The sequence below is a fragment of the Anas platyrhynchos genome, chromosome 4, assembly GCF_047663525.1.
Source record: "Anas platyrhynchos isolate ZD024472 breed Pekin duck chromosome 4, IASCAAS_PekinDuck_T2T, whole genome shotgun sequence".
Lineage (NCBI taxonomy): Eukaryota > Metazoa > Chordata > Aves > Anseriformes > Anatidae > Anas > Anas platyrhynchos.
This window is the reverse complement of record NC_092590.1, coordinates 27,119,164-27,131,591: the sequence shown is the minus strand read 5'-3', so window position 1 is coordinate 27,131,591 and position 12,428 is coordinate 27,119,164. Positions and strand designations below refer to the sequence as shown.

Genomic DNA, 12,428 nt, shown 5'->3' with positions numbered 1-12,428 from the left:
ATGACAGCATCCACTACAAACTTCTGCATGCAGATTCTAGCCTATAAATATTAAGTACAACGAAAGCATCCAACATAGTGTTGGTAACCTGCACTTTATAAAAGTAGAAGAGCTTTTGAAGGTGAAGGGTTGTCTGAGATGAGATTTCTAGTAGAAAGTTAGAGAAGATGGAAAGCAAGTGATTTGGTAGGTGGAAGCAGAACATGACAAGATGTATGCATTAGCTATTTTGTTCTGGAAAGGCAAGAATCGAAGCACTGTGTCATCCAAATATTGGCATGAGGACCTGGCTCTGTTAGACTTCATATATCCCCTGAGATAGACCAGATCCATGTCATCATGATCTCATGATCTTCTGCTATTTCCCTCCAGTATAAAAATTTGGAAGCCTAAATTTTTAGCTACAGCCAAACATGTTCCAGTACAGCTCACTTAAGAGTTGTAAAGAGACACCAGACTCTTCCCATGGTAGATTTCTAAAGGCTTTTAAATTGATCTAAAACTGTGCCAGCTGCTTGCTATTGCATATAGCCTAACAGAGTCCGAGAAGATTTGGTGGAAAATCAGGGGGTGGCAAGTTTTAATGAATTGCACACAAAAAGCTTAAGCTGATTCACCTGTAGTAGATGGTGCCACTACAGTGTGGAACCTCCCACACTGGCTACATCACCTTGCTAGGCGGGGTGTGCAGGCTGGCTTCCTTCCCCAGAGAATCTAGGCCAACAGGTCAACTGTGATCACATTACTGTGGAAGTTAAGTGATATACCTTCCTTTTCCAAGCAAGAAAGTCTTCCCTATCTCTCATAATTCTGAGTTAAGGTAAAAACAAATTTGCTCTCCCTCTTTTCGTTACCTGTGCATCAATTCAAAGTACTAAGACATTGCTTACTGTCACAATATTATTCATATATGCAGCTGCCATGAATGTAGCATGTTACAGGTTACTCTCAGAAGGAAAACACAAACAAGCAAACAAAAACTGTTAAGCTACACATGCTCTATTTTAAAAAGAAAATCTGAACTTATGCTTCTAACTTTTTTGTGTGTAAAACTTCTCAAATGATTCATTTACCAACATTAATCCACAAATGTCAATCTAATCTCTGATCAGAATGCTTGTGTTTGTGTTGTTTTGTACTAAAAATTAATGAATATGATATATGATATCAACACCTTAACAGGTTTTTGTTTGTTGTTTTTTTTTTTTTTTTTTTTTTTTTTTTCCTTCAAAGACAAAATGTAAAGATTTGGAAGCCATTTAAAAACACACCACATCAAAACACAAGTTCTGTGCATAATGTACCAGAATTCCCATTATGGTCTTCTACACATCTGGTCTGAAAGACTAAATGTATCTTTCATTCTTTCTAGTCAAATACTGTCTTCCAATCTTTCCATAGCATTTTCAAGCTTCTGAATCCCTTCAAAGGTGTTTCAAGTCATACCTCTTTTTCCTTCCCTTTTTCCATCATACCGCCTCACTTTAACCTCTACCAGCATAATTACCTCTTCTTTTTTCCCCACTGTGCCTTAATACAAAGCAATCCCTGCTAAATCACTTTGCTATGCTACTATACTGTCTTCCTTCATATTTCTCCATAATGTGTGATTACCTTCATAAATTACCTATGGAAAAATCACCCTGTTGCAGTTAGAGGAGTGGGATGTGAGCAGCTATGACTTGCTTAATAAAGATTAAAACTCCAGATCACCTAAGATTCTTGTACTTTATTATAACCCTCTCCTTCAGTCCTTCGTATAGTACTTGTTTTGATTTCTTCTGCGAACATGTAATACAAGACGCTGTAGGATTTCATTTCCATGCATTCCAGATGGTAAGAAGAAAAGGGTTCCACAGAAACAGAAAAGCAGGACAGTAACCTCAAAGATCTTTGGTTTTGGTTTTGTTTATGAATAGGAAGAAGAAAAACAAAACATTCTTTGGGGTACAAATGGGAAGATACTAAGAAGTGAGGGATACTTATTGGAGCTGCAAATACTATACTTTGAGTTTTATTTATACTCCAGCAGTAGCACCTTCCTGCAAAGGTATATACCAAAACTTCAGCAAATGCACCTTCTGCTAAAAAGTCTGAAGTCACAAGTGCAGCAAATGCATAGCTTCCCTCACACCCCAGTTAAAATGACAGATTTTTGCTAAAATTGATACTGACTTTAGTAATTCATTTATTTCACTGATGTATTGTTATCACCACCAGGGAACAAAAAACAAAACTACTAGAAACCTCTACAATGTGAACCAAATGAAAATTCTTCAGAAACTGTTCAAGTGCAAATATCAGGAGTATTTTAAATGCAAACAGAAAAATAAATTCTTGTACTCAGTAGTAGCTGATGATTTTCTACTTCCTACACCATATGAGGCCTAACAGGAAAGACCAGATTCTCACCAGTTGCAGAAGACAGATTGAAAAATCACATTGGCAAAATTGTTTAAAGTGCTGATCAGAAATGAAGGCATAGTCAGAATATAAAAGAAATAATTTTAGATGTATCAATTCCATTTAGCGCCTAACCACTAAACTGAATCTAATTTATTTTTGGTATATGTGAAGAATTTTGTCATAATTAAATGCTGATTTTTTTCAGAGTAATTAGAAAAAGAGCATACTGTTTTTCCCCCAATTGTGGTGCAAAATCGTGCAAAGTTTTGCACAGATTTATAGTACTATTTTGATACCATATATTTTAAACAATTGGTTTAAATTAGACATTTGGAATACATTTGACGCTTTTTTCTAAACATTTGCATATCTTTCATATGAAAGAACTTTCTTCTAAAATAGCTTATTTATGAAGTTGACACATAAGTGTCAAAATTACCAAGAAGTCTTAAATTCTCACACATTGAAAGAAAGATTCATTTGAATACTTTTGCCCTGTAAGAATTCATAGAAAAGTACAATTAGGTCATATTAATGCTGGATTTTCATGTCTATGACTAGTATCACATTAAGTCAATAAGAAATACTGTTTTCTGCTATTAAGAGAGACACTTCAATGTTAAAGATTAAATAAACAAGGAAGACTAAATTTATTTGCATCATTGATTATCTGTGGATAACAGCACAATTTATTGAATAACAACAGATATTCAAATTACAGTTCCTAACATAAGAATCTTAAGTAATGTATCCAGTAGTTATTACATTAAAGGAGAATAACGTACAATTTTAGAACAATTAATTCCAAATTCATATTGAATGATGTCATGGCATTTTTATTTAATAAAAATAATTGATTAACCACTAAGGAGTATTAATCAAGAAATATAATGAGAGACTTTGCCAGATGCTAAAATTTTCTTCTATATTTAACATTGATTAAGAAGGAAAATTACTCTGTTAGTGGCTTTGCAATTGTCAAGTGAGTATTTTATCTGACTCTTACTATACACACACATATATTTTTAAGAGCAGGTTAATAAATATGTTGAAAGTTTAGACCATGCTACTCTGAAGGAACCTGTAAAAATCCAGCCTGAACACAAGCTTAGATCTTAAAACATATTCCAAAGGAAAGAGATATTGACCTCTGCCCATCAGGTTTTCTTCAAGAAGCAGTGCAAATCCCCGTTTTGAATGAAATCATCACCTGGAAAAATTCTTGTACTTGCTACTTATAAGACCAAATTAAAAAAATATATATATATAAAAGTTTCAAAATTACTTGTAAAACTGATTATAGTTCAAAGGTCCTAGAAGGCCAAACAGAGTGCTAATAACATAAGAATCTAACTGAAGATAGAAGAGTGGCTCACACTTGTTTAGCATTTATATTACAGGATGGAAATTAACTCTGGTTTTATTTACAAATATAGGCACCCACAAAAATCTAAGTGCCAAATATTGTGATTTGTTCATTTTTGTTTTAACCTATTTAAGAGCAGTAGTCAAATGAAAAACTGGATGACAACTCTCTTTCAGAAGTAAAAAGATTTAAAAGACTAACTTGCAAAGGATGTCAGCAATGGTTTGACTATTTCTACTGTTATTTTATTTCTGAATAGGAAATAAAAGTCACTTTCAGCATGTTTATATTATCCTACCAATTCACTCCATATACCAGAGTAAAAGGAAGCAGTTAACCTCTTTCTCATGACTGAAGAAACAGAGTATGTGTGTACACACTAATGAGATAGCACCCTAGACTCCATGACATTCTTCTGAAACTGCTTAAAGCTCTCCTTCACTGGCATGCTGTGGACCAAACCAAAAGAGCTTTGGTAATAGACTACAAATCCACTGAGATCACTAATTCAGACCAAATGCTAACTCACTAATTCTAGTATACAACCATTATCTGTCACAATAAGATTATGTACTTCTTCTCTATGCTACCAGTGTAACCTTTTCCATCTTTGTCAGGTATGCTACAGCCAAGAGAGCTAAAAAAAAAAATCATCTCTTCCCTGTGCTTGCTGCTATTCAAACATAGATGCTCTGTCCATTCCCAATAGTTTATTTTATAAAGGAATTCAAACTACTAAAGTTATGGATGAGCCATAAAAAGCATATTTGTTTTCAAGTGGTGTATATTTTGCTGTGCTATAGATTTTTTTTTCTCCTGAAATAGATATGTAGTGAGAATAACTCTAAACTCCACACGGCTAAGTCCCACACAATGCAAAAATTACAGTGCCTGCCCTCTGAAGTTTTCTATCATGGTGAATGACTGGGGTGGGGGACATCATTGCACTCAGTGCTTTCGTGGAGGGAGGACCTGTTCTGCAGGAGCTGGAGCTTTTTCCACATAGCATAGCTGACAGTTTGACGTCATTGTCTTTCAGACACTGGCAGTTGAGACCTACCACTAACACACATGCTAATTTATGCATGAGATTTTCAAAATTAGCATGCATCCCTAAAGACATGACTTAAACTTATGCTTCTAAGTCGACCTGATCATTTCTGAATAATAAGCCAGTCACCAAAATTACAGGCTTTAGTTATCTTGGATTATCCAGACAGCAAATTTGCAATCAAAGTTATAGTTCCTAGGCATGAAGCATAATGTCAGTGTTATGGAAATTGTTAACAAGTTGATATTTCTGAGATGTTGTGACTTTTTACTTTCTTAGAATATTTTAGCATTTTTAGCATATTGTAGCACACAGTTCATCCAGACTTTCTATGCACCTTCATTTCTTGGACAGCTACAGATAGCTGACTAGGAAATATATTTGAAACGTCCTCCCTGACCTGCACTGTCTTACAAACCAAAAAAACATGATACCAACAAAGGAAAGGAAAAAAAAAATCCAATACTTTAAAGCAGAAGTATAAATACAGATTATACGTGGTTTAGATTTTAACAGTCTCACACATGAAAACTGCTGGACAACAGCATTATTTCAGCATTATTTCCATTTACCAAATGAAGGATACTGATGCAAAAAGACAACATTTTCCAAGGCCAATATAAGAAAATATCGGTGGAAAAAAAATAGGTCAGTTTCTCATTTCTGATCCTTATTCGAACTGTATAATTTCCAGTAGTGCATTATTTACAGAAACAAGATGTGATACATTCCCCGGCTGACAATTTTACAAGTTAAAGCCATAAACACATTGTAAGTGTTAAACGCTAGAATGTACAGAGATTGTGTAAGACAGAAAATCATTATTTGGAATCACTATGGTAAGAATTATGTTTTCACATATCAATATCTTATTGCATAACATACTGTAAAATAACAAGACTCCTGAAACTGCAAGGCTCTTATTAGGACTATCGTTATCATATTTATGAAATGCATCAAACTATTCACTTTCATCATGGCTGCTAGGAAGACGTAATGCTGTTCAGTGGGAGGTTCAAAACATCTGCTGTGAAGAGCACAGGAGTTAGTAAGCAGTGGCAATTTACACTCCCATTGATTTTGTAGGAAGCAGAGGAGGAAGAAAGAAACAAACAGTTCCACTCAAAATGGCAGAAAGATGAAAATTAGAACATAAGAATTAAAGTTCTTAGGGCACTATAGTCAGAAGAACTAGTCTGGAACTATACTGAAGATATCAGTAAAACACATAATAGATAGATTAGGCTAAGTAAAAGCAGAAAACAGGCACTATGAGAGGGGAGTATCAAGTAGTCAACAACAATCAACACTTTTCAAGTACAAAAGTTCAAACCTTAAAGGGATCCATGATTTCATGATCATCCCCTATACTTTGCTAAAATTCCAACATCTGCATTCAAGCATCCCCCAAAATTTATTTCTCAGGAATTTTTCTTTTTGATTCTAAACCATACATTTTCTTCAAACTCTAAATAAATTTTAAAAGTCATCAGAATCCAAAGTAGGAACACGACAGGTTGAAATGACAGGTTCACAAATATGGTGACAGCAACTAAGCAGTACCCCCTTCCACACCAGTAAGGAAGAAGAAATATAATTTGTCAGCTCTTATCATTCTCTTGTCACTGTCCATGATGACAGCTGGGTACCAATAAAGGGGAAAAAAGGCAAAACACATGGCTTTGTAAATGGGAAGGGGGGGGGGGAGGCAGAATAAGTAGTGTTAGCTGTTGTAATCACACTATTAATCACACCATTTTGCCTGGCTATTTGGTCATTCAACTGCTTACCATATGAACAATGAGGACACAGTTCATCAATAACATGTGCTTTTAATATACAAATTGATTCATTTTTTTTCTCTGATTTTTCCCCCCATTAAGATTTAGAAATTTTGCATTTCACACCGTTTATTCAGGCAATAACAATGAAACATTTTGATTCAGTGATCAAACAGTTGGATTTACTTGTTCTAAAGAGAAAAAAAAAATGTCTTTCAGACTTAAAAAAAAAAAAGCATATCTTCAATTTCTAAATGAAAACCTAAGTAATTCAAACATGTAATGAAAGCACCGATTTTATATGCAGAAAAGTTTTATTTTCCTGTTAAGTCTGCTATTTGCAAATAAAATTTAACCAAAGGAACTGCTGAAATCACCTGCAGATACTAATCTATTTATATATAAGTATGCATACACCAAGGGTGCAGATTTACCCTTAGTGTTCTCTTTATATGTACTGTGCATCTAGACAAAATTAAGAGCATAAACAATCCAAAGCTGTATTCTGTATAAATGGGTCACTTATAATGAGAAAGCATGACATTTACATGTAGCAAGCAGATTGATCAGGGAGCAGAAAACAGAGTATGTCATCAGCTCAGAAAAATATGCCTTTGCAGGCAATTTACATTAACCAACTTGGTGAGTTCTTAAATCCTTCTCAGAAATGGAAATAAATGTAAAATGAAGAGCATACATGATTTAATGTAGCAAATATTCATCAGGATTACCCTTTGTGCTTGCACTAAAGTGAAAGGAGAAAAAAAAAATCTTGATTCCTTTGACTGTAATGCTTCTTGTACAGAATAGCATTTAAGTATAGTGACATTATGAACACTGTTTTTCAGAGATTCACCAATTAATAAACAATCAGCAATAACCTTAAATTGCATCTTTAAGTGCTAACATCCCCTTGTGTTCAGTTATTATCAACTTGACTAGAAACCTTAGAACAGAAATGCTCTGAATGTGCTACGTACATCTTGCTAAAGCAATTTCAGCTGCAATGTGCAAAATGAAATTCAACAAGATCCAAATTTGCACAATGTAAATAGCAAAGCTGCTTCAACACATAGTAAAACAAAAGTGGAAAAAATGCAGAGAGAAATATCAGTACTGCCTAACTATATACAACATATATCCCATGTCTTTGTTCAGACTGGATTCTCATTCAAGGTGTAAATACTGGTTACATTGTTAGATATTCAACAGCAACTAGCTCCAAATATTGTGTGAGTAGCTCTCTCATAGTTCACACTAGGCTCCCTTGACCCAGCCAGACAAGCGTGAAAACATGAAATAAATGAAGGTTAACAAAGACTGGTCTGGCAGGCAGTCTGCACCAAATGCTTGCAAAATTATAAGTATAAATGTGAAATTTGATATTTAGATCTGTTTAATATTAAATATAAGATGACAATCACTATATTAATGCTAGGTGCTACTGCAGAGAGATAAATGAACGTAAGTGATACAGGGGAAAAAAAAAAAAAGGCAACCTTTCCCCATCTGCCACATAAGGATATTCACTAACCTTACAGCATGCTGCTAAAGCAAACAAGGAACTGCAAAATAATTATCTCCTCACAAACAGAAAGCAATTTTATCACAATACCTTTCTGTGTTTGTCCCTCTTCCATATTCTCTTCCATGGCTACCTTTCTTCACTAGAAACAGCTACACAGAATTAATCAAAAGCTTCAGTCAGATGTAGGAAAAAGTGTGGATTTTTTTTTCCCTGGGAAGCTCCAACAGCAGAGGCTTAGGCAAGTCCTCAGAGCTTAGCTAAGGCTCCCTCACTCTCCTTGTTTGCTTGGAGACGGGCTGTCAAGTGTAATTTCATTCAAATTACTCTTCCGTGAAGATTATCAATTTTTCTTCTCAAAGCTGCCCATTGTGTACCACTGTAAGCAGGTATTCAAATGAACAGCCTGTGAATTTTGGGGGGAAATTTGGTCTGAGCCCTTATGGCAATGACACCGATTTGTAAACCTCACTTTGCATATAAAATGGAGAAAAGAGATTGAGGTTTGCATTGAAATCTGTGTTTTAAATTGGAAACAGACTGTACTGAGAACAGATGGAGGGGTGCCCTCTTAATGTGAAGCAGACCACCAACCCATAATTCCCCCTATTTGCTACAGAAGTGGGAAAGCCCAGATGCCTGTGGGTTCTTTATGCTGTATTACTTGTCTGTCTTTCTCTCTCTCTCTCTCTCTCCCTCCCTCCCTCTCCCCTCCCGTATCAGCACATTTAAGAATAATATGACTCTTCATTTCCCCCTTCTCACATATCGATATCATCTGGAACTAACAACAAATGTACACTATTACACTTTTATTTTAATATCCTAGAAAACCTCTTTATAAGACTACCATTTTGTATGCATGTGTGTGTTTATACACACATGCAAGCACAATTTAATACAATATTAATCACCGCAAATTATATGCACTCCATATATTATTTGTCATCAATGTTGCAATAAAAAGGAATTCGGTGGCTCAGATTTAAAACAACGCTTGCACCAATTCTCTCTCTGATTGCTAATATCCAAAATTATCCGAACACTTGAATTCCCTGTTAAAAAATTCAACCTTCTTAAAATGGTGAAGCACCACATGTGTGAGTGTACATGAGGAAGCACATAGAAATATGCACAGTTATGAATTTACTCAGGAAAATCATAGGTTAAATACACTGTGAGGGCACCTACTCATTTGGGGAGCTCTGCAGTCTGATTTGGAATGCAAATTGGACACTGCAGTCTAGCAATAAATTAGCATTTTTGTACCTTAGTCTATGGGTAATGTAACATTTTTAAAGTCTCATCATTTCACCAAAACTGCAATGAGAACACAAATTACACTTTTTCTGTAGAATTTGCACTTCTCATCCTTCTGGGGAAAAATGTGATTAAAACTTACCCACAAATAAAAACTACTATGGCTGAAAATTCCTATTTACATATAAATGATAACTTTCTCATTCATTTTCTTCATGCTGTATAAATAGAAGGAAGCAATAGGTCAATCTATGTCACTAAACAAAAAAAAAAAGAAAAAAGTTTTTGATAAATTTTATATATAAACCTGTTAAAAATGATTCATACCAGAATAATTTCTATATATTAAGTTACATTTCTATATATAAATTAAATAATTGAATGCATAGTTATTTAGTTAGCCAGTGCATTTTCTACCCCTCTTTTCCCCTCTTAACTGACCTTTCTAGGCTTCTATTTTCTGGACTAATTGAAGAGCAATGTAGTTTTAGCACTCAGATCTAATTGATTGTCTCGAACTTAACACATCGACACTGCCTATACACATGGAAGTGCTCTGACATCATAGCATCTCAGTGTCTTCCCCCTTTCTAGGAATAATTTGAATAATTTGTTCATTCAGATTAAATATATATACATATATATATATATTTTTTTTTTAAGAGAAGATCTGTGCAAATCTCCCCTGCTATAGAAGTGACATTTACCTCAATCTCTCCAGCCCCTCAACTCTTTTGGGAAAAAAAAAAAATAATAATATCTATACACACACACACACACACACACACGTGTGTGTGTGTGTGTGTGTGTGTGTATATATAGATATTATAGTATATATATATTAGTGTATATATATATAAGATCATATGTGTATTCATATGTGCATATATATGATCTGACAGAATCCTGGGTTTGGAAAAAATGAGGAGTTTTGTACAGAAACAAAGAGGAATGGAGGAACTTGTCTTGAGAAGAGAACAAGTCTAGAAGACAACATGACTTTTATTCCCTCTCTGCACTGCATTCTTTTAATCCCATACACATGCAAAACACAAACAGCCACTAACTTAAACAATGTTACTGGTACTTTTTCATGCATTTTCTTACATAAATATTAGTAAATCTTCATATTTACAAAAAGTCTGGAGAATATTTTTATTACGCTGGTACTTTCTTCTAGAGTTTGTTTCCTGTTGGCAGTACCAAATACTGAGATAACCAGCATCTTTAGCAGGGATGTTTGGAATAATTGAATCTATAGGTTGCTTATGACACCAAACAGCCTTGTTCCTTTACACAATTGAATAATGACTTATTGTTTAAATTTTACAAGCATCCAAAATAGAAAATAGGCTAGAAAGACTAATTGGAAGAGGATACAGCATATATCTGTATAATCATGAGTGACATAGGAAGGGCAAATAAGAAAAACTTGTTTTAGTTCAATAAAGGGAGAGGGCTGAAAAAAAAAAAAAAAGGAGACAGAAGAAAAGAAAGGTGTAGTAACACAGCATGTAGTTAAACTGTGGACATTGTTGCAGCAGGGTACAGTGGTAAAAAAAAAAAAAAAAAAAAAAGGAGAGAAATGGGAATCTGGATCACATAAAAAAATCACAGATCTGAAGATGCACCTCTGGATCAGAAGATCCCTGAGGCGCTAACTATTGGATGGTAGAGAAATATTTTGTAGAAAAAAAAATATATATATATATTATTTTTCCTGTATTACTTCCAGGAGTATCTGCATTGGGACACAAGAAGATGAAATGTTGGGTTAAGTGAATCCTTGATCTAGTTCCTGTATTCATTTTCATATCAGGTTCACACACACCTTGATTTTTATGATGGAACTTTTCACTTCCTAAAAAGACTGCATTTTTGTATCAAAAGTTAAGCTGAAATCACAGTGACTGGTGAAGCAAAACTCAGCACTGTCAAATAATGGCTTTGAGGTGTGTTTTTTTCCCCCTTGCAATGATCAATTTTTCTGTACATATATTAATATAATAATGGCACTAAGAGCTTCACCTGGTAAAGATCAAATCCTCCAAACTACATGAGTGTTGAAGTTCCTTCTTAAGAGGACTCTGATAAGTTTCAGGTGTTATTAACTGACATCCATACAGAGAGAGAGATTTTATATCAGCTTCCTTCACATTTAGCTGCATTTTATTGATATATTCACTCTACAACATAAGTCTGTCTTTCTAGACATGTAAGAACTGTTCTGAGAACCTTTGCAGGTGAAATTATGACTAGGTGTTAATCCTAAATCAAACAGCAGAAGAGTTCTGCAAGCATTAAGAGTAACAACAGAAAACAGAAAATGCTAACTTTATGCGACTAAGGTATATCAACAGAGACTTTCATTCTTCATTGTATTGTGAAAATTGTTTGCCACTAGTAACGTACAAGCTACATTAAAACCATAACCAGAAACCACCCAAAGCTGCTAGCTTCCTCTTGCTGGGCATGCTTCTGGTATGGAAAGAAGTTATTTTGGTAGGAACTACAGATGACTGCCTAAAATGCCTTTCTAGTATGAGATGAGATTACTGGTGCAAGTGATCATTGGACACCCATGCCATGTGTAAGCAGCAAAGCAAGACAGAACATCCAACTGTATAATGAGACTAAATAAACAGTTAATCAAGAGAATAATTGGAAGCTGATGACATTAACAGATCCCCTGGTATCCATTATGATATTATGAAATGTGGTTGAGCACTTACAGCTTTAAACAGCATGACAAGACACCTGACTTTTACTCCCAGTTTTATATGGCCTACAAATCAGTTTATCACTCCATCCCTTAATCCTATTGATTTCCAGCTACGTAATAAGAATAATGCTGTGGTGCAATGATGTCTTGATCAACACATGAAAATATTATTTAAAGAGCACGATGTTATTTATGTTGCTAATACCGCTACCTCAATAACCGAGAAAGAAAAATCAAAAGCCAGCTAGAGTTATCCCAGCTGCATTTTAGCACCTTGCCCATGACTGCATGAGCAAGTTGCAAAGTTTAGCTGGATG

At 34.7% G+C, this 12,428-nt stretch overlaps 1 protein-coding gene across 1 annotated transcript in view; it reads right to left on the bottom strand.

The window, feature by feature from the left end:
- The window catches only part of GPM6A (glycoprotein M6A), a 109,126-nt gene extending 100,369 nt beyond the window's left edge, over nt 1–8,757 (bottom strand). The window contains exon 1 of the mRNA XM_027456384.3: nt 8,220–8,757. Coding sequence (XP_027312185.1) covers nt 8,220–8,256 — 37 coding nt within the window. The 5' untranslated portion in view covers nt 8,257–8,757. The remainder of the gene's footprint in view (nt 1–8,219) is intronic.
- Between the last annotated feature and the right edge of the window lie 3,671 nt (nt 8,758–12,428).